Genomic DNA, 21,341 nt, shown 5'->3' on the forward strand with positions numbered 1-21,341 from the left:
GGGAGTTCAAATCATTAGTGAGGAAAGATCCTCCATTAATGATGAAGTAGTAAATGCTCACCTGCTGAGCATTCATTCGAGTAATAACCAAGAGGTAATCATTCATTCTTTAGCATAAACGAGAGATCAGAACGCTAAATGACCAATCATTCTTAGTAGGGTCTTGTAGATCCCATACCCTGTGTGGAATACAAGAGCTAGTTACATAGTTGACACACACCCCACACTTCCAAGATGAGAGATTTGTGGCAAACATCCACATATTCGGTGCACAAAGCACCAGGTCTTGTATGAATTTACTTAGCAGCACAATTGAACGGGACAAATTGCAATTTATCTAACTGTGATAAAGAAAATGGACAATTAACCCCCTTGTGTAAAACATAATATCAATTTACCCCCCTAAATTTTAAGAAAATGTGCAAAACACCTCCTTCACATGAACGGTTTACATCACGCGTGTGGGGTACGATTTTGCTTCATTTTTTGCTATAAAATGATTGTTATATCCTTAATTATAAATAGTTAGATCCTGCTTTATGTACATCAATAGTCTAGCTCCAATAAACAAATTAATGGTCTATATCTTTTTTTATTTAAATCAACGGTGTATATTTGATATACAAATCAATGCCTCAAATTTATCAAGTTACAAAAATAAATATAAAAACTATAAAAATAGATTTATACAATGAATAATACATAAATATACATGCACTGCGTGAGGAAAACATGTTATTTTTCTTTTCTTTTCTTTCTTTAATTATTTGTATTTTAAATTTTATATATAAATAATATATAAGATTTGAACCGTTGATTCTTTTTATATAAGATCCAACGGTTATAAAATAATTAAAAAAAATTAAAAAAGAAAAAAAAAATCTGCGCGTGCACAACACCACTCGCGTGAAGAGGGTATTTGGATCTTTTTTAAATATTGAAAAGATAAATTGCTATATTATTTTTCATAAGGGGCTAATTACTTATTTTTCATATCAGATATGAGTAAATTGCAATTTGCACCAATTGAACGAAAATTCATGTGTACATATCTTCTTCTTTGTCATTTTCACTTGCATCTATTGTTCTCAAATTTCAGTAAACAGGAACTACTATATTATTTTGTTGATGCTTCACATGACAAATGCCAAAAAAATATTGCACTGCTCATATAAAATAGTTTTAATTATATTAAAACCCTCTATAAAAATATAATTTTAATTTTTTTAAAAATTAAAATTATACTTAGTCCCTCTGAAAATATGATATTATACTTTTCCTCAAAAAAATTTCAAAACTACACTTACACCCCTTCTAAAAATTACTATTTACATTGGAGCTCATTTCGTTAGATTTTGGATAAAAAATTGCTAATGTTAGAAAAAAATTACATAAATTTTTAATTTTACCCCTATTTTAACATTCTCTGTAATAATTATGTACTTTATAAAGGAAATATTGTAATGAAGCCAACCTCGCTCCATCTATATATATTATATTTATCCCTTTAATAAGTATAAAAATATACATGAAATTATTAATGAGAGGCCTAATTAAAAATTTATGTAATTATTTTTTTGCTAACGTCAATATTTTTCGCCCAAACCCTAATGGAACGGAGATATGAGGGGTTCTCAATGTAAATTCAAAATTTTTTTGAAAAAGAAAATATAGTTTTACATTTTCAGGAAGAGTCTAATTATAATTAACTTTATAAAACTTTATAAAAAGCTCGTGCTTGGAGTATTAACCCGAGTTTCAATAATATTGTAACAGATGGAGTTTCAATTTCGTATACTACATTATCGTTTGGCTTTACTGATTAGATGATAATCGCCAAACAGACCAGTCAGCGTATACACAGTGGTTAAAAAAGTCTTAATATGACACTCATTTATAATAAAAGATCTAAACTGTCCTTGAAATTTCTGCATATAAACTTGCTCAAGAACAAGATGCTTGGGAATATAGAGCATGAAGACAATGGAGAGACTGACAGTGAACAGAACTTGAAGCAGACCTTCTTTTGCACGAGAATGTAGCTTCTGAAAACTCATAGTTTTGTTTTCAAGTCATAAACATTGTGGACTAGACCACATTATTAGTAAGATTTACGTTGTACTGACGTAATATGATTGACAATATCTGGTGTTTCTTAACCCAATTTGTATAAGAAAATTCCATACACCCTGAGGTTTGATTTTCACCATTGCAATGATGTTGAGCTTTACAAGGTGAAAAGGGACTGTAACTAGAGTGCCATGAGCATAAGAGCCTGTGGATACTTCGTTCCTATCGTGTAGAGCGAAGATGGTGAATCGATGAGATCTGAAGTTGTCAATCATCTAACTATTCAGCATTCTATGTATTTGGTGTAAGGATGATTGATAAAATAAGATATGTGTCAATCGTCTAACTAATCAGTGTATAGTGCATTGCTACAAAACCAATAAATTTTACAAACACAGAACCACCACTATAGGCTTGCCACACCCCAAAAATTAACTATTTGTCCATCTTAATCGTGGAAATTGACTGGAAGACCCTAATCCCTCTTCTGGTCTAAAGCTCAGGTAAAACCTTAACAATTGGATGGTCTCATTCTTGGGTGGAGCTCCAAGTCTAACACAAAATATATAAAGATTATATCAGGAGAGACCCACCACACACACACACAGGCAGAGATACGAGTACAGAAACACTTTGTTACAAATAGCAACACAGATAAGTAGAAGAAGAGACCACCAATTTCTTCCACAAATTGGAACATAACACCAGACATTTATTATCAAAAGATTATGAAGAGCTTTACGTTGAGAAACATTGTTCACAATAATGACAGCTATGATTACAATGGAACTCATTTTAAAATGTCTACAATGCAATCCTTCTTCTATCTGTAACGAAACATCATTGAGAAACGACTGAAAGCCGTCTCTTGTTGCTCAAAATAGCTGATTGCTCATTACCAATAATAATATTATCCAAATGGATCACAAAAACAGTAACCAAATGATACCATGATATTTTACATGAAAATGAAGTCAATTTCAAGATTCTGTACAGAGCCAAGCGTAAACGCAAGCAACTTGAATCAAGTTTACACTCCTTATGGGAGGAAAGAACCACAAATATATTTCGTTTCAAAAAAAGCAAATAATATGGGTCTTAAAAAAAGTGAGGAAAACGATATATATATATATATATCATCACTTTTCTTTTAAAATGTGCAACAAAGGATTAGGATCTCACAAATTTAAGCAAAATTTAACAAGTCAACAAAATAAATAAATTTAAAACTAATGAAATACAAAAACAAGGGGACCGTTACAGGGCCCTTTTCATTCTCAAGCAACCATGGCCTTTGATAAGCCAGCACCAGAGATCCAAAATCTTTATATTATATTTCTTTTTCCTCTCTATTGAACACACACTAGTATGACACCTCAAGGAAAATACACAGCCCACCAACATCACCTGTTCTTCACAGTTCCACCTCCATGTTATATCCTGGATAGGGCTGCGGACTGCTCGGTTTGGATAGCGTAATTAGAAGCACCTGGCCAAGGTTAGAAAGCGCACATTTCGTCTGTTTTGAGGTTACATGTTGCTCCTGAAACGAGAAGTGTCTTCTAAAATAGGCTCTCGCATGCCGCAATATCAGACGCCTGAGAATCCAACACAGCCTTCCCACCTGGGGCAGAGCTAATAATCTTCATTGCAGAACTGAATACAGCATTCTGGAAATAGTCGTCACCCACCTTTTCCAGGATCTCCCTCACAACCTTGAAGTCCAATCCTTTGGCCAACACAAGTTTTCCAATGATCTCGCCAAAATTAGCTGGTGCTTTCGGTAAATCAATGGCAAGATCTTCCAGTAATGCGGCATAGAGGAGACATCCGGTGCCAATGTCCTTTTCACTAAGAAGCTTCTGGGCAAACAAATGCTCTAGAAGTTTTGCAACTGGTTCGACACAAGGTGGGCTTTTATCCAAGCCAAGTGAAATGGCCTCTTTGACAAGTTCAGGATGGTAAGCAGGGGACTTCAATTCTTCAACACATTGTGATGCCTCATCCAAAAGTCTGACACTGAAGTATTCCTCCAAAAGTGAAATTGTCTTTCTCTTGAGCTCATCGGGGTTCAATTTTGCAGACGGAGCCAATGGTTTGTCAGCAACCGGAGCCATGGATACAGTTGGAGCCTGTCTAGATGAAACAGATACTCCAGTTCCGGTTTCTGGAACATATGATCCAAAGTTAATTGGGCGAGCAGGAGGGGCAGTGCTGCCTTGCACAAGGGCACTAGTTTTGGCACCCATGAGACCTGCGCTACCTTGAGGTAGGAGTCGCTGGTTCACTGCTGGAGACTTCCCTATCAGTGGCTGCTGAACACGGACAGGGGTCTGAGTGGCTGAACCATCGCCTCTTGGCATAGATCGAGATCTGGGAACTTCCCAACTGTCACCATCCATTCCAGGCATCCCAGGCATCTTCCTTGTTCCTGGCATCCCAGGCATCATCCCACCTGAACCAGGGCGATTCATTGGGAAGCCACCTGGACTAATACTCCCTTGAGCCCCAGAAGCAATAGCACGACTATTTCTAATGCTGGCAGTAGTACCTGGACGCAACCCCAGATTTTTCTCGGCTTCCGAGTGGATCTCGGTAATTTTTTTTGCTTTCACCTGGTAACTCAGAATAGAAAACCACATAAGACATACTTGGGGAAGAAATCAACATGAAGACAGGCAATAAATAAGCTAAGAAAATCACCTCTTCCCGCCTTGGGACCCAATTGTTGGCACGCAGATCCAAAACATCACGAACCATAAACCTCAATCGTGAAACCAGCTGAGGGTTGGTGGACAGTTCTTTCAAGCGACTGAAATACAAATCATTGATACGCTTTGATTTTTGGTTCTCATCAAGCTGTTTTCCAATGGTGTTGAAGAACTGACATATGGCCTCAACATTCTCTTCTTCTGGACAACTCTTGGTATCAGGTCCCAGGAGTTCCTGTTCGAAAATCCATGCTATTAGACCATATTGCAAATAATAAAGACAAAAAAGAAAAGTTAGTACATTTACAAAATATACACACCACATGAGATTGAAAGAGAAAAGAACCTGAACAATGTGGTGAACAATTTTCTCTGGAACCATCTTCTGCTTCAAAAGTTCACCAATTAGTCGGATGTTTCCAAGTGTGCGGAGTTTGATTAACCTCTCTTTATCCCTTCGTTCAAGTTCCTGCTCAGGAGCAGTCATCTGCCTAACCTCTTCTCTCAATTTATCAGCACCTTCAAATGCCTCCTGGCAGTTGTTCAATAGAACTCTCTTAAATGTAATTTCTTTACCACCAGGCTCGTCAGATGGGAATGGAGGGAGCTTTTCATTAAGATCTGAACAGAGCAACGCATACATGGGGCAAAATGTTGGCTCTAACACGGCCTTTTCAAATATCAAGGAGATAACTCCCTGTTAATGAAGGAAAGACAACATAAGCTCCAGAGACAGAAACATAAGAGACAAATTAATTAGGGTGCAAATAGATCAACAGGACAAAAGAAGAAACAGACAAGCCCAATCTAGTATTCATTTCATGGCATGTAGTACCTTCAAAATATCAGCTGTTGTTATTCCAGAGTCAATCAATTGACCCTTCAAAAGATCAAATTTTTCAGGAGTCAGCTTGTTCAGTATGCTGCAAGAAACATATAACCTCTTAGTTGACAAAATTATTTGTCAAAATCCATTGACAGTTTAGAAAAAATTATCAGCTAGTCATAAAAAATCACCTCACTCTGTCTATAAAGCAAAAGCTTTAAAGAACTCACAAATTGGGGCAAGAGCATAGCATTGGTTGCATGTTACTTACAGGTTTAAGGAAGAGAACTCCTAAAATCAGCATAAGCTAAAAAACATAGAATGAAAAGAAAGCTTGCATTAAATGTAGAAGATGTAAGATCAGTTACCCCTTCACTGTTTTCAGAACACGCTCCTTTTCAGAAAGATTTCCCCTCCTGGCAGACCATGGTACCTCAGCCTTGATCAGAGTTGGTGCAGGCTGTTTCATGGCCAATACAGGAAATGCTCAGTATTGTTAGAAACAACATTGGTGACAAATTATCACTCAAAGCACATTCTAAACACAAGTCTAATTTGATTAATGAGAACAGCATAGCAAGAACATTAGAGATTCTTCATGTTCACCACCAACTCGACTTAGATCAGATTTAGCAAAGATTATCTTTAAAAGAGCTGGCTCATAATACCATCTGCCATCATGCATACACATTCGAGTAGACATCAGTTACACGCGTAAAATCTGAGAAAGATTGCAATCAGGATAGAATGATAGATCTAGTATAAAAATGTAACTGGCAAATAGAAAGATGCTAATGACTGCTCAAAAGCAAAGGCTCTCTAGAATTGTATACTCAATACAAAAAAAATGGCACTCAAAAATAATAGCAGGAACAGCAAACTGGGCAGAAAAATAAAAGGGGGGCGGCATCTAGGATATTTGCTCAGCTTTTTAGGAAATACATCACAACCACTACCCCAGGGACCTTTTCTAGGAAAAAAAAGGTTAATAATTGCTTGAGTTGGTCTTTGTTCTTGCAATGAGACTCTGAACATAAACTCCTACCTCACTTATGCATAGAAGTAAAGCTTACGTTAGTTTCTAGAAAAACTGATATAGTTAGGTCATACGCTTAAATTATTTAACATAAATTTGGAATCTGGGCTGTCTCATTCCGTGATTCTGTAAAGCTTACGTTAGTTTCCATAAAGACCGATATAGTTAGGTCATATGCTTAAATTATTTAACATAAGTTTGGAATCCAGGCTGTCTCGTTCCGTGATTCTGAGCCTGTGAGGAAAGATATCCTAAAAGGAAGTGCAATTCAATTCTAAGGGATACCCTGCCTGGTTTACTAATAATGAAAACGACAATAACAACAACAACAATAATAATCTGAAATACAAAAGGACTTCTTGAAGTGTGAGAGACACAAAGAGCAGTAAAACATATGCTGTATGAGAGATCGACCAGGAAAATCTTGTAAAGTTTGCAATCAAAGAAACTAAAACCACCCAGGAGTTTTATTTAACAACCCTACCATATTCATCACCATCGCAAACTACTTGCAAAAGAATAAGACAGTCAATTGCAAATCAAACTCATGAACGCAAATGGACAGTTCTATAAGTCTAGGATGATGACAATCAGCACACCAGCCTAGTGAATACCTCCAGAATTAGTTTGCTTATATGTTGCCTGACCTTAAAAATGGGTGTAGGAATAGCTTAGAGCAAAATACATGAGCATGGTAACATCACATGCGGAAAAACACCTATACAGCTTACTTCACAGAAGCAACATACCCCTTGGTTTGAAGAAACTTGCGCTCTTGCAAACTGGGAGTTTATCTGATCTTGCTTATTGTATTGATTTCCATCTTGTTGTCTAGGGTCAAACCGGCCACCAAAGTCTCTCTCTCGTTTCGCCTCCCAGGATCTCTCTTCTACAGGAGCAGGCAACTGTGGTGACCGATTACGCCAGTCACGGTTGTCCAGCTCAGAATAACGACTCTGAGACTGACTTGGATGCTACAAAATGAACATCCTTTATTACATATCAATGATTAAAATCAACCACGCGAAACTACTAAATGATAATAAATGCCCGAAGCAAAACAATGAATGGAAACACACGTGCTTTAACTAACTGCATAGAGATATATATCAAGAGACACACTCAATGAAAAGGGGAGGAAAACGTAGTATCAAACCGAAACACCAAATTTTAAATTTGTAAATCACCTACATACAAAGTGGTAAAGTGATTATTAAATGCAACGTAAAACTTACACTATTTTCTCCACGGTTCCAGCTTGGATCTGTACCAAAAAATTCGCCTTCAACTTCTTGCTTAACCTTCAGTATCTCCTCCGAGATGTTGACTACCTACAAAGAGAATATCAATCACCACCAACGAAATAAAAGCAGCATGAAAACCCAGCATTGGGCACCAGCAACAGTTCAAACAGTGAAACGAATGCAAGCAGTTTCAAATGAAAAAGAATTTTACATGAAATTTGAAGTAGCTGGTTTGCAGAAATATGTGATGCGGCTCGATACTACAACCTTGACTAAAAATAACTTACTTTCTCCATCCCCAAATAGGAATGGCAAGATGGAGAAATTATCAATGACTCATTGAGATGTCAACCCCCAAAATTGATGTTAACAATATCCATCAACATATGAACCTTATTTAAGAAAAAATACCACAACACAACTATTCTATCCTTACTTGTGCAGAAGTATACCGAGAAGACATCTTACCTCCCTTAGCTGAAGCAGAAATTCTCTAGTATAACGGATCCGCTCACGACCCTCAAATCGAGACTCTCCAGTCTGTTATAAATTAAAGAAGAGTGTGAACAATTGTATTGCAACCAGAAACTAGTACTAAATAAGTTGTTATGAGGATAACTGGATAAGAATGTCAACCAACTCACATTTCACTTCCCATAATTTGAACAATGATAATCCTAAAGATTTTAAAATTTTCAGCTAAAACAGAACACACTTACATCTCTTTGTTCAAGTCTATAAGAGCTGGGAAGAGTTCAAACAAGGATCTTCAGAACCAAATACACCACAACTTTGATACCAGTTGCAGTAGAAGAAATTAATTGAATAATATTCAATATTAAATCAACTATTCAATGATTTATCCGTTCAAATACAATCTTCCATATTCAAATTCGCAGCATCAAACACAATATTGAACAAAAGCGCATCAAAGAAGCAGTATATTCAACTTAGCAATAATATGAACAGATGACATCAAAACACAAGCATCAATTGCTTACCTGGATGGACCATAACAAAAATCCACACAATACGGCAAAACAATTTGCCTAAACGTTTTGATAGGCCAAAAAATGGGTATCACAAACAAAAATAACGTACACAAAACAATCTGAGAGATTTGGATAAAAACTAGACTAACAGATGCAACAGGCACCAAAGCACACAAAACACAAGCAACGTTACGATATTATACTCACCGCAACATGAAAACAAATTCCTTTCTAAAAGATGTCCATAACAAATTATAAAACCCTAGATCTGATACCAAATTGCAAAAAGAACCGACCTTGAAGGGAGGCAGAGCCGAAGCAGCGATACCGCCATCGTGACGCAACGCGGAGGGATCAGAATTCGACGCAGCCGATGGACCGAAGCGCGGGCCGAATACTCTGGTTCCGCCGCGAGTGCCACCACCTGGTCTCAAGCTCAAAACCGTCTGATCAGACTGCATAACTCGCAAATCAAAAAAATCTCCAGAATCCAATCCACCAAAAGCCTTCTCAGGTAAACAGATGATCTATATCGATATAGATAGATTTTATTATTTCGTATGCGAAAATGTATATACGTAGATATAGAAAGAGAAAGGGGAGACAGGAAGAGGGCAGATTTTTAGAGAGAGAGAGAGAGAGAGTGATTAGCTTGGTTTTCCTCTCTCTACTGGGAGGAGGAGAGGAGGTGGAAAAGAAAGAGGGTATGGTTATGTAATGTATATGTATTGAGAGGCGATGGAGAGAGAGAAAAACCCTTATTTGGTGGGGGCGGGCCGCTCTGCCTAAGGGCCAGATTTTTGGGGTTCTTTTCCGAATATCAATTTATTTCCGTGCATTAAGAAAAATTACGACAAAGTGCATAAAATTCTTCCGTATTTTAAAAATAGGTTAAAATTTTTCAGTATTTTGTACAGCTCAGTAAAAAATACTTATTTCATTAGTAATTAATAGAATACACATTATACACGTTCTTCCTGCGTGTGGAGTATTTTTTAACTGATTTTAACCTTTTTTAGGTGTTTTTTACCAAAATATTTTTTTTCTTCATTTTTTTATATTTTTTATAATTTAAATTAAAATATTAAAATACATTCAACAATTATTATTATAATTATTCTTAATTAGTTAAAATATTTAATTATTATAATTATTTAAAATATTCTTAATTAATTAAAATATATTTAATTAATGTAATTAAAAAATAAAAAAGAAAAAGAAAAAATTGAATGATTTTCCCCCTTTTTCGTAGGAAACTTGTCTCTAAGTTTCCGGCACCATCCAGACGAGTTCCCGATTGCCAGTGGTACCATTCGAATCATCTCTTCAAAAGGAACATTTTCACGCTTTCAATTTGAGTTTTTGTCAATCAGAAAGATTGGGTTCAAGCTACAACCGTCAAACATGTTTGTCGTCGAGTAGTCGTCGTACGATCGAATTTCAGTCTTATACCAATATCATCAGACTCGTCTGTTCAAAACGATTCTAACAAGACTTACCTCACTTATTTTGATAAATTATTTACAGAGATCTAACAATTTGAAAAATTTTCCGCCGTGGCGAAAATGTTGGTGGGGGCAGTGGGGGTAAGGGGGACAGTGGGGGGTAAAGGGGTGGGGTTGGGGTTGGGGTAGGGTAGTTAGTTATAGTATTAATTTTAAATTATTTATGTATAATATAAGTTAAATAATTTGTTGAATCTATCATTTTTTTAAAAATTTAACGGTTAAGATTAATTGATTAGATCTAACAATCAATATTTGATCAAAGAAGATCCAACAGTCATTAAAATAAGAAATAATATATATTAGTAAGGAACGGTCATTTTATTAAAAAAAAATAACACTATTAGTTAGATTTAACAGAAAAGGGATGATTGAGCTACGTTTAAAAAACAGAGGGAGTTAGCCTATTTTTAAAACAGAAAGAAAACTTTCACCGACGTGATAAAACACAGAAAGGTTTTATACATTTTGTCCGAAAAATTTTCAGGAATACAAATTAATCGTGTCTTTGCAATGGTTATTAAATAAGGTTAATTATTTTCCTCGTCTAAAATTTAGTGTAATTACATGTAAATTTTTTATAATTTGAAAAATTACATCTACCATCTTTGATATTTGCTTCTTCCTAACAAATAAGTCATTCATTAGTAAAAAGTAACTGAATTTTGCCCTTATTAACAAAAAAAATATTAGGAAAAAATCTATTTTGATTAATTTACTACTAATTTATTGTAGGTCAAATAAATATTTTAATGACCAAGTTATCCTCATATGTTTCACGTGTTAATACATGTGAGAGGTATATATTCACCATTATAAGGGTATTTTAGTTCAAAAAAATTATTTGATATGCAATAAGTCAGTAATAAGTCAATCGAAGTAAATATCAATTTTTATTTAGTTTGTTTGTTAATATCGGCAAATTTAATGAATAACAGAAGGATTTATTTGTTGACGGATGCAAACTTCAGGGGTGCTAAATGTAATTTTTCAAACCACAAGAAGTCTATGTATAATATCACAAAACCTCAGAAGCAGGGAGTACTATTATCCTTCTTAAATATTGTATTTACAAATGAGGCCAAAATAACAGTCATAGTTAACTATAGCAAATGTCATAGAAAATATTCATTAACCATGGTTATTTTCGTATTTGTTTTGTTAGATCATAGTTACACTAGAAAAAAAATTACTATTTTGATGTGGTAGTGAATCATAAGAAATTTAAAGGAAAAATTAAGCTCGACACACAATTGCTTCCCAAACCTTGTACTAGTAGAGAGATAAAGTAAGAGTAATATTGTCAGTGAATAGTGAATATGTGTAAAAAATAATATATGGGGTTATTTATAATGGTGTTGGAAGTTTTATAGTATGATAAGGCATAGCAAATGTTTTAGTGTCACTAGCGAGAATTATTTATAGTGGTATTGGAAGTTTGATATATTTATTGCATCGGTAAGCCCCCAGCACCGCAGTTCCAGCATCTTGTTGGAGGTGTCCCTAGGGAAAGACCAACGAGCTTCGAAACACTTTCTACAAGAAGAGACTTAGGTTTATACCAATATATGCTAAGATGGTTTATGAGATGGTTTCTAGCCCCTCCCCATAGGTTTTTGGATTGGGTTTGGAGATGTACCAATCGCAATGGAAAGGCCAATTTTCTCCGGGAGGAGGTCGAATGAATATATACCTTTCCCTCCATAGGCCTACATTGGACTTAAGGTCATTTAGATAGCGGCAATCCTTACAAGCAGTTAAATAAAATCAACCTCTATCTCTTGATCTTTTAGAGGTTGTGAAAGAATAAAGGGATAAGAAATTCTCAAAGCTGGGGGGAAGGTCGAGATGTCACATTATCATGATGAAGAGTAAAATATGGCTCACAGGGTTAAGAGGCAATTGCACGGGTCAAAAACCTAACCTACGAAGTATACTTTCTACAGGTCGGGCCAAAGGAAAAAGAAAAATTGAGATAGAGCAAAACCCTGGAGGGAGACGATATACCCTATCAAAAGATCGGGGAAGTAGGACCTCATTGTTATGAGGAAGATAATACTTCTCCTTTGTTTGATGTATAGGAGTTTTGACAGTATTAATGATCTCGGCCCAAGGATTTTTAGACATCACATTTTGGTATTTGACTTAGATAGGGATGTCATCAGGATCTACCAACTCAATTGATTGATTAGTGGTCAGAACCCTATGACGAGGGGAAGGGGATCGTGAAGCACCCAGGGTGGAACTAGGACCATGAGAGGTGCCTACTAACCCTCTAGGTGAGGTCGCGTACGACCTAGAAGACGAACTTGAACTAGACTCTAAGCTAGAAGAAACCATAAGGATGGATCATAATAAGTACCTAGAAGAAAGGGAGAAAGTTGGAAGAGTATACGATCTTTGGAGTCTGCTCTAAAGCAAAGTTAGGAAAGGTGGTCAAGAGAGTCAAATAAGGGCCTATATATAGGAGGGGTGGAGAAAAAACGGGTCTTTTCATGGACAACAAGATGATGGCATGTCAGGCTGATAAATGGCTAGGGCTGCAATGATCCGACATGTGGACGATTTGGCTTCTCCTAGTGTAATAAAGAACACTAGAAGAAGTGGGGGAGTAATGATAGGGATACTACCTCCTCATCAAGCAATTAGACAAAAATACCCTCTCAAAGAAGAAAATAACAAAAAATGCCATAGGATCCGCGTAGTTTTTGCCGGCAGGGTCGCTGGACTGACCCATCCCATTTGAACCGGAGCTAAGACCCGAAATATCAATCATTAGATTTTTCAATAGATATTCTCTGAAATACCGCCACGTGAACCTACTGTATATGAATGTCTGGACCTATAAATACCACTATTCAGAAGCATTTATGATACGTTGCATTGATTGCTTACTCGACCATATTACCACCTCTAGATCGCTTTCGACCTCACATTATACTGACTTAAGTATTGGAGGGTCTTAGCTGGGGACTTCTTAGCTAGCCTAACGATTTTCTTTGTTCTCAAGATCCGCATCTCCAAGTGGTTTAGAATTGCATTTGACCTGAGCTTCAAGGGACACGGTGTACGACCTAACCTCATCTGAATGACCTGGATCACTATGATGGTGTTTTAACATATATATTGTAGTTGATCTTATTAAAAAGCCAAAAAAAGTATATTATTTGGAAATACCTATACTGTTGTATAAATTTATTTGTACAGGTCTCTTATTTCTATATAAGTATGGCTTAGTGCTTCACAGGTAGAGCAAGAGATTTTTCCTTTTTCTTTTTCTGACATGCCTCATTTAGAAATATTCATCGAAGCCTATTAAATTCCTTTCAGTGAAGAGTACAAGACATGATGAACATATAGTAGTAGAAGAAGGGAAATGTACAGATCAAGAATTAAGAAAATGTCTATTAGTTGAGATTATTTTCTTTTATTTGTCTCAGTGATGCATACTGCTGATTATTAATGCAGACATGAATTCAGGGGGTGAACTATTACTCTTAGTAATGAGGTTATAAGTACTTTTGGGTTGTCAAGCTTTATTTGCAAATGGTATTAGTGCGTGCACAAGTGATTTACATTTTCCAATACCTGTTGTCAACTCCGTGGCGTTTTTTATGATCTAAATAATATAATTTTCATTGTCAAAGTGGTTGTCTTTTACCTACTCTATGGTAAGTCAACATCCAATAGTCATTGTAATGTCTTATACCATGTGAGAACTCACATGTGAAAATGAAATATTTATTTGTCAATAGATTCTTCATGATAAGATTGAGCTGGTCCATATACTTGTGCCTCATTGATGACTCTATTATCCGTTGTTTCTAGAGTTATTATCATTTATGAAAACTATTTGTTTAGCCTTGAAAAAGTAACATACTTTTTTTTTTTTACTTTATGTCTCAGCTGCAGTCTTCTTCCAATTGATTTTAAGATGATAGTGTTATATAATACAGACTTGAAGAACAACATTGTCCCAGGATTGCTTTAAGGATATCATAAGTTTAATTGTTTTTTGAAAATATTATTATTTAGTTAAGTCTCTGGTTCTGCATGGGCGATGGAATGAATAGGGTTGGTGGCCCCTTAAAACATATTATGGATGTCTATTGTTGTTATAGCTATGTCAGCTACGTTTTTTGTTTTCAAAGTGTAAAGTCATGATACTTATGTAATAAATAATAATAGGACGAGAATTTTGTGGGATTTGAATTATAACATTTTAACGGGATGTTTCAACAAGTTTGTTTGAATTGCACAGGTTGCCTAAACGATTGTGCATGGATTAAAATGAAAAATAATATTTATGTCTCCAAGAGATATATATGGTAAAGTACTATTTTTTTAAAAAGAAAAAAACGGGTCAGCTCTGGACCGAACTTGAAAAACCCGAGTCTAGCAGATTAGATTTCGGTCTGAGACACACTAGGTTTGGACCTATACATTATGTACTGCATTGGGTATTCTTAGGGTATGGGCCTGGATAAGGCAAGACCCTACCCATTGACGGGCTTGGTCACATAGCTCTCAAGCCTGATACAAGTAAAGGTCAGGGTCATGTGGAATGGAATTTCTTAGAACATGCCTTGTTTAGATCAGGTTGCACTAAGAGTTCTGTCAACTTGGTAATGCCTTTTGCATCCGCGGCATGTTACTCGATTATACTTAATTAACATAGAATAGCTCGGATTCTTCCGCTCTCAAATGGGACGACATGGGCAGGGAGACTCCTTATTTGCTTACTTATTTCTCTTCTGTCACGAGGTTCTCATTTGCTTAATTCAACAGGAGGAAGGCAAAGGTTCTAAGCAAGGGATTGCAATTTGTCGAGCAGCTTCACAAGTATCTCACCTATTGTTTGTAGATGATATGAACATATCTAGTTAGAAAGCGTTGGAGACCATTGAAGTAAATTTGACAAAATACCCTATAGCATCTGTAAATGTAACTACCTTTCGATTTTTTGGTAGAAATGTATAGCAAGAAGCTCAAATTATCTATACATAGTGGGTGAGTGGAGGACAATCATTGTAAGTATTTAGAGCTCCCATAAATTGTAGGGGGGAAAAAGTACGAAGTTTTTCATCAATCAAAGACCATATTTCAAGGATCTAAAGAGATTATTGGAATGGAAAGAGAAAATGTTATTGTGGTAGTCATAAACTTTTAAGATTGTAGTCCAGTAATTCTTTTTTATACGTTGGATCTAATAAATGAATTCATATTTCGCATGTAGGTAGCTACCAAACCTCGTACAATTCAAGTAATAATGCCACGGATTACATTAGATGACGATACTCCATTATCAGCTTTGATCGATTATTAGGACAGGTGTCAAAAGTATGATTTCCTTAAATCAAGTTTCTTCTCATCAGAGATGGAATTAATTAAGTCTATTCCTATGAAAGTGATCGTTGCTTTAACTGCACTAAAATATCACACTAGAGCGCGAGAATTTTCAATACTTATATGCCATACAAGCTCATTACATGCAACAAAAGTGGGATAAATGTCTGTACATCAATCCGTCCAACAACGGGCTTAGGATGTACACATCATTTTCATTTCACGAATAGCACCAAATGATCCAACATGCAACAAGGTCAATGCCTCACAGCGGAATGCATTCTCAAGTCTCGTTTACCAGCCGCACAACTTTGTCCTAAAAGATTAACTTGTTAGAGGGACGAAATTTTTGAGACTTATTAACCCATTAAACTATCATTTTGAATACCCTATTAAATATTTTGTTTGTGTAAACAAATTAAATAAAAATCATAAAATATCTTATTTTAGATAATTTTAAAAAATTATGTATACTCGTACAATATTGATCATCAAACTATTCAACTTAAATAAGTTGTTCTATGGTTTATATAACAAATTATGCCAATCAACTATCAAGTCCTTTTCGAGATTTGCTTAAATTGATGCATGTCAAATCAAAATGAGCCACGAAATATAATAAAATATACATATTACTGATTATTTTTTTAAATTATATATCGATCACATAATAATCATATTATACTTATCATATACTAATTAAAATATGATCAAACTCCATTGAGGAAAAGGAAAGTATCATAATTAGAAGTGACATCAATAAGCAATTTTAAATCCAACCAAACAAAGCAATCCTAAATAAACTACCAATATATATTCAGATCCTCAAAAGTTGCTTTAATTAAATTGAAGTGGCTGATTATTAGAATGCCATTATTGGACGAAATGCCTCAGCCATGAACACAAAAATTTCTAAAATTTCATTTTTTTTTGGTAAATATAAGTTTCATTAATAAAATAAGATTTTACAGTACACCAGTGCTTAACTGGTGGTTTCTCCCTCGAGAGACCAAGGAATACGCCATAATCTATATAACGCACATGAACTAACAGAACGTAATAAATTAATACTGATAATCCTCTGTCTAATATCTTCGACAATGATGACGGCCATGATGCTCGGTGGTTGCTCCGTATGCTCAAAACATCTCAAATTTCGTTCCCTTCAAATGTGGTAAATACAAGCAGCAAATAGTGCATGATAAACTAAATTAATAATATGTTTTCCTCTCCATTTCTTGCAGCTCACTCAACATCTCGTTGTCACTCTCTATTAGGCCATTCAAACCGAACTGCAATTCCATTCATTAAAGAATAGGGAAAACTACAATTTACTTAATATAATATGAAAAGATAATAAAAAAACTCTTTATAAAAAGTAAAATAACAATTATCTTCTATATTTTGAAAAATGAAACAAATCATTCCCTCTCTAACTATTAATAGGGATAATTTGCTTCATTTTTTAAAACGTTGAAAATAATTTACTAATTTTTTTTTTCATTAGAAAGCATTTACTTATTTCACATATGACATGGGATAAATTGCATTTAACTCTTTAAAAATATCGTAAAAACTCAACAAAAAAAAATCAAAAATATTAAATTAAATCTAAATTAATTATATAACAAGTATAATATTAAACTTAAATTAATTATATAATAAATATAACATATCTATCGTATAATTAATATCAAATCAAATTCTCAATCATTACACTTTAGTTCCAACAAAAGTAATTGAGATAAGAGTTTTTCAATAGAACTCATCGACAAAACTGCCAACCTGTTTATTACATTCTACATGTTATTACATCTACAGAACCTACGCGTTCAGTTCGCCAACGAGAGAACAAGGAAACAAATTACATAGTAGCCAAAACACAAAGCAAACTGCATTAAGCAAAGACCCTCAAAACAACTTCATACTCAATCAACCTCTTCAATCTTCGGCCCTGCACCACCGCCGGAGCTGCTTGTTCCGCCGCCAGGCATGCCATCACCCATCGGCACACCATCACTACCACCTCCGCTTTGATACATTTTTGAAATAATTGGATTACAAATGCCTTCCAATTCCTTCAGCTTATCCTCTAGCTCATCAACCTCAGCCAGCTGATTCCTATCTAACCACTCAATAGTCTCCTCCACCGCCTTCTCGATCTTCTCCTTGTCGCTCGGATCCAACTTTGCTGCGAATTTCTCGTCCCTCACCGTGTTCCTCATGTTATAGGAATAATTCTCCAGACTGTTCTTCGCCTCCACCTTCTTCTTGACGTCCTCATCCTCGGCTTTGTACCTCTCGGCATCCTTAACCATTTTCTCTATGTCCTCCTTGCTCAATCTTCCTTTATCGTTCGTGATCGTTATCTTGTTCTTCACACCGGCCGTCTTGTCCTCTGCCGTCACATTTAGAATACCGTTTGCATCGATGTCAAAAGTCACGTTGATCTGCGGGACGCCTCTTGGCGCTGGGGGGATGCCAGTGAGCTCAAATTTACCAAGAAGATTGTTATCTCTAGTTCTTGCACGTTCGCCCTCGTATACTTGAATCAAAACACCGGGCTGGTTATCCGAATACGTAGAGAAAATTTGCTCTTTCTTGGTGGGAATGGTGGTGTTTCTCGGGATCAACACTGTCATAACTCCACCGGCAGTTTCAAGGCCAAGAGACAACGGAGTGACATCAAGGAGCAACAAGTCTTGAACCTTCTCATCGCCTTCCCCTGTCAAGATTGCTGCCTGCACAGCTGCGCCGTAGGCCACGGCCTCATCCGGATTAATGCTCTTGCACAGCTCCTTCCCATTGAAGAAGTCTTGCAAGAGCTGCTGAACTTTGGGAATCCTAGTCGATCCACCAACAAGCACCACCTCATGGACCTGAGATTTGTCAATCTTTGAATCTCTCAAACACTTCTCCACAGGGTCCATACACTTCAAGAACAGATCCATACACAACTCCTCGAACCTCGCCCTTGTTATTGTGGCGTAAAAATCGATCCCTTCGAACAAAGAATCGACTTCGATCGTCGTCTGAGTGGTGGAGGAAAGAGTCCTCTTGGCTCTCTCACAAGCAGTTCTCAGCCTCCTCAAAGCTCTTGCATTCCCACTGATATCCTTCTTATGCTTCCTCCTGAACTCAGACACGAAATGATTCACAAGCCTGTTGTCGAAATCCTCTCCTCCCAAATGAGTGTCCCCCGCAGTCGCTTTCACCTCGAAAATCCCTTCTTCTATAGTCAGCAGAGACACATCGAAAGTCCCACCTCCCAAATCAAACACAAGAACGTTCTGTTCACCTCTTCTTGACGCCTTTTTGTCCAAACCATAAGCTATGGCAGCGGCGGTGGGCTCATTGATAATCCTCAGCACGTTGAGCCCAGCAATTGCTCCGGCGTCCTTAGTCGCCTGCCGCTGAGAGTCATTGAAATATGCAGGAACAGTAACGACTGCGTTCTTGATTTGATAACCCAAGAACGATTCCGCAGTCTCCCTCATCTTGGTCAGCACCATGGACGATATCTCCTCGGCAGAGAACTGCTTCTGCTCCCCTTTATACGAGACTACGATCATGGGCTTGTCGCCTGGTCCAGCGATCACCTTGAACGGCCAGAGCTTCATGTCGCTCTGCACAGAAGGGTCAGTGAATCGGCGGCCAATGAGGCGCTTGGCGTCGAAAACAGTGTTGTGTGGGTTCATCGCCACCTGATTCTTGGCGGCGTCGCCGATGAGCCGCTCTGTGTCGGTGAAGGCGACGTAGGAAGGAGTGGTTCTGTTGCCTTGGTCGTTTGGGATGATCTCGACGCGGTCGTTCACCCACACCCCGACGCAACTGTAGGTTGTGCCGAGGTCTATTCCAATAGCCTTGTTCTCCTTGGTAGCCATTGAAATCAAAGCAAAATCTTGACGATAATAGCAAAAATTACTGTATATTAAGATAGAATCTCCGGCAATAGTTTATCAGAAAGACTGAGAGAAAATAAGAGGAAGGGTGTGTAGATATATGGGCTCTCAGACGGTTCCTGGAAGATTGAGAAGAGGTGGAGTACAAGTAGCTGGAGAATTCCAGAAAGGGAGAGGAGTTTTATGTGACGAAAAAGTCCTCAAGGAAAATGGGATTTTCATGAAGAGAAATGAATGGCGCTGGGGTGATGAGGAGGAGAGAATGGGAAATTGCGTGGTGAACGGCGGAGTTTATCAGGACGCAGGCGGTGGTGACTTGGAGAAAGTGACGTGGGAGAGTCGTTGTGGGCAGAGGTACTGCTGAGATGTCGAATTGCTGAAGGGGGTTCCTTACACGTGGCTGGCTTTAAGGTTATGTTTGGCTACGCAGAAAATGACCAACGCTTTGAAAGTTCGTCAAAATTTTGTGGATTAAATACAGTTTGCACTCATGAATTAGACATAAAGTGTATTTATCCATATAAAATATAACAAAATGTGTCTTTATAATACAAGCTATTTTTTTAAAAATAAATTACCCTTATTATTTGTATCCCTAAATATATTTATTACAATCATTCACTTAAATATAATTTAAATTATTATATATTTTTTTAAACTAAACACTGCCAGTAATTTATTATTTTTATGATTAGAGAATCGGTATGAACTTTATAAATTTACAATCTTTATACCTTTTATATAATTGTTCAAAAATTTATATAATTTTTGCTCGTACTGTTACATTACCAATAAATTTCAAATATTGCATTGATATATATATACATATGCTGTAAAATATTCAAATCTATAATATTCTATAAATTTTTTAGTAATAATATAATTATTTTAATTATGTGTACATGTAATTGAATAAAAAATAATAAGTTATATAACATACTTTTTTACAAAATTATATACATTATGTATTTATACATATTTTTAACATAAATAATTTACTTTGTAAAACATATATGTATATATTGACCTTTTAAATACTTTTTGTATTACATAATTTATAAAACCATATATATATTAAATAGAATCTCAGTAAAATTTTAAATCACTAAATATATTTTGGGGGGAGATTTTTAATAAAGCATACTTTAGGAAATAAAATAAAAAATATAGGTGTGAAAAGGGTATTTTGTTATGTTACAATCAAATTATTTTATATTGAGGTTTTTATTATCTTTCATACTTTAGAAAGTAAATGTGATTATATGCATGCAAAATATATAACAATTTTAATGTTTAAACATTATTATCTTTCCCAACCCATTTTTGTTCTTCACCAGAACTCAGGTGAGTTTTCTTGGCCTTCATATTTTTTCCTTCTTCGCCATTTAATGTCTTTTTTCTTTTCAAGTTAAAAAAAATGTAACTTAATTTTTGTTTGATCTACTCATTATTTGCTTCGTCGAAGGAACGGTATACACTATTGGCATGTATTTTCCTTCATTTTTCTGATAGATGCGAGTTAGATACTCCTGTGCACCAGCCACAGATTAATTTCCCAGGGTGTGTTTTTATCGACAACGTAAATCAGTTTATTGGACATTCCAGAAATTATAAGCAGTCAGAAAATCAATGAACCTTTTATTTTTTTAAATATTCATAAATACATTATTAAATTTATGCTTTAATGTCATTATCTATTTATTTCATTT

The 21,341-nt window shown here is 35.9% G+C and overlaps 2 protein-coding genes across 2 annotated transcripts; both read right to left on the bottom strand.

Annotated features, from left to right (window-relative positions):
- Positions 1-3,178: 3,178 nt before the first annotated feature.
- On the bottom strand, positions 3,179-9,606 carry LOC105162908 (eukaryotic translation initiation factor). Its single transcript, XM_011081083.3, has 9 exons — positions 9,176-9,606; positions 8,356-8,427; positions 7,879-7,974; positions 7,393-7,617; positions 5,976-6,067; positions 5,617-5,704; positions 5,128-5,478; positions 4,774-5,016; positions 3,179-4,685 (listed from the first exon to the last, which is right to left on the bottom strand). Exons 1-9 carry the CDS (start codon positions 9,338-9,340, stop codon positions 3,633-3,635), a joined length of 2,385 nt encoding a protein of 794 aa, XP_011079385.1. The 5' UTR covers positions 9,341-9,606; the 3' UTR covers positions 3,179-3,632.
- Positions 9,607-17,469: 7,863 nt separating this feature from the next.
- LOC105162907 (heat shock 70 kDa protein) lies at positions 17,470-19,871 on the bottom strand. Its single transcript, XM_011081082.3, has one exon. The coding sequence runs from the start codon at positions 19,612-19,614 to the stop codon at positions 17,659-17,661; it is 1,956 nt and encodes a 651-aa protein (XP_011079384.1). The 5' UTR covers positions 19,615-19,871; the 3' UTR covers positions 17,470-17,658.
- Between the last annotated feature and the right edge of the window lie 1,470 nt (positions 19,872-21,341).

Source organism: Sesamum indicum, linkage group LG5 (assembly GCF_026168435.1).
Source record: "Sesamum indicum cultivar Baizhima isolate 11 linkage group LG5, ASM2616843v1, whole genome shotgun sequence".
NCBI lineage: Eukaryota > Viridiplantae > Streptophyta > Magnoliopsida > Lamiales > Pedaliaceae > Sesamum > Sesamum indicum.

What these genes read in the sequence shown, in the direction of transcription:
- LOC105162907 (XM_011081082.3), bottom strand. Translation starts at nt 19,614, where the DNA reads ATGGCTACCAAGGAGAACAAGGCTATTGGAATAGACCTCGGCACAACC.
- LOC105162908 (XM_011081083.3), bottom strand. Translation starts at nt 9,340, where the DNA reads ATGCAGTCTGATCAGACGGTTTTGAGCTTGAGACCAGGTGGTGGCACT. An exon ending in CGGCTCTGCCTCCCTTCAAG is followed by an intron (nt 8,428 to 9,175) that starts GTCGGTTCTTTT and finishes AATTTATAACAG; the next exon opens with ACTGGAGAGTCTCGATTTGA. An exon ending in GTTCTGAAAACAGTGAAGGG is followed by an intron (nt 5,705 to 5,975) that starts GTAACTGATCTT and finishes TGTTTCTTGCAG; the next exon opens with CATACTGAACAAGCTGACTC.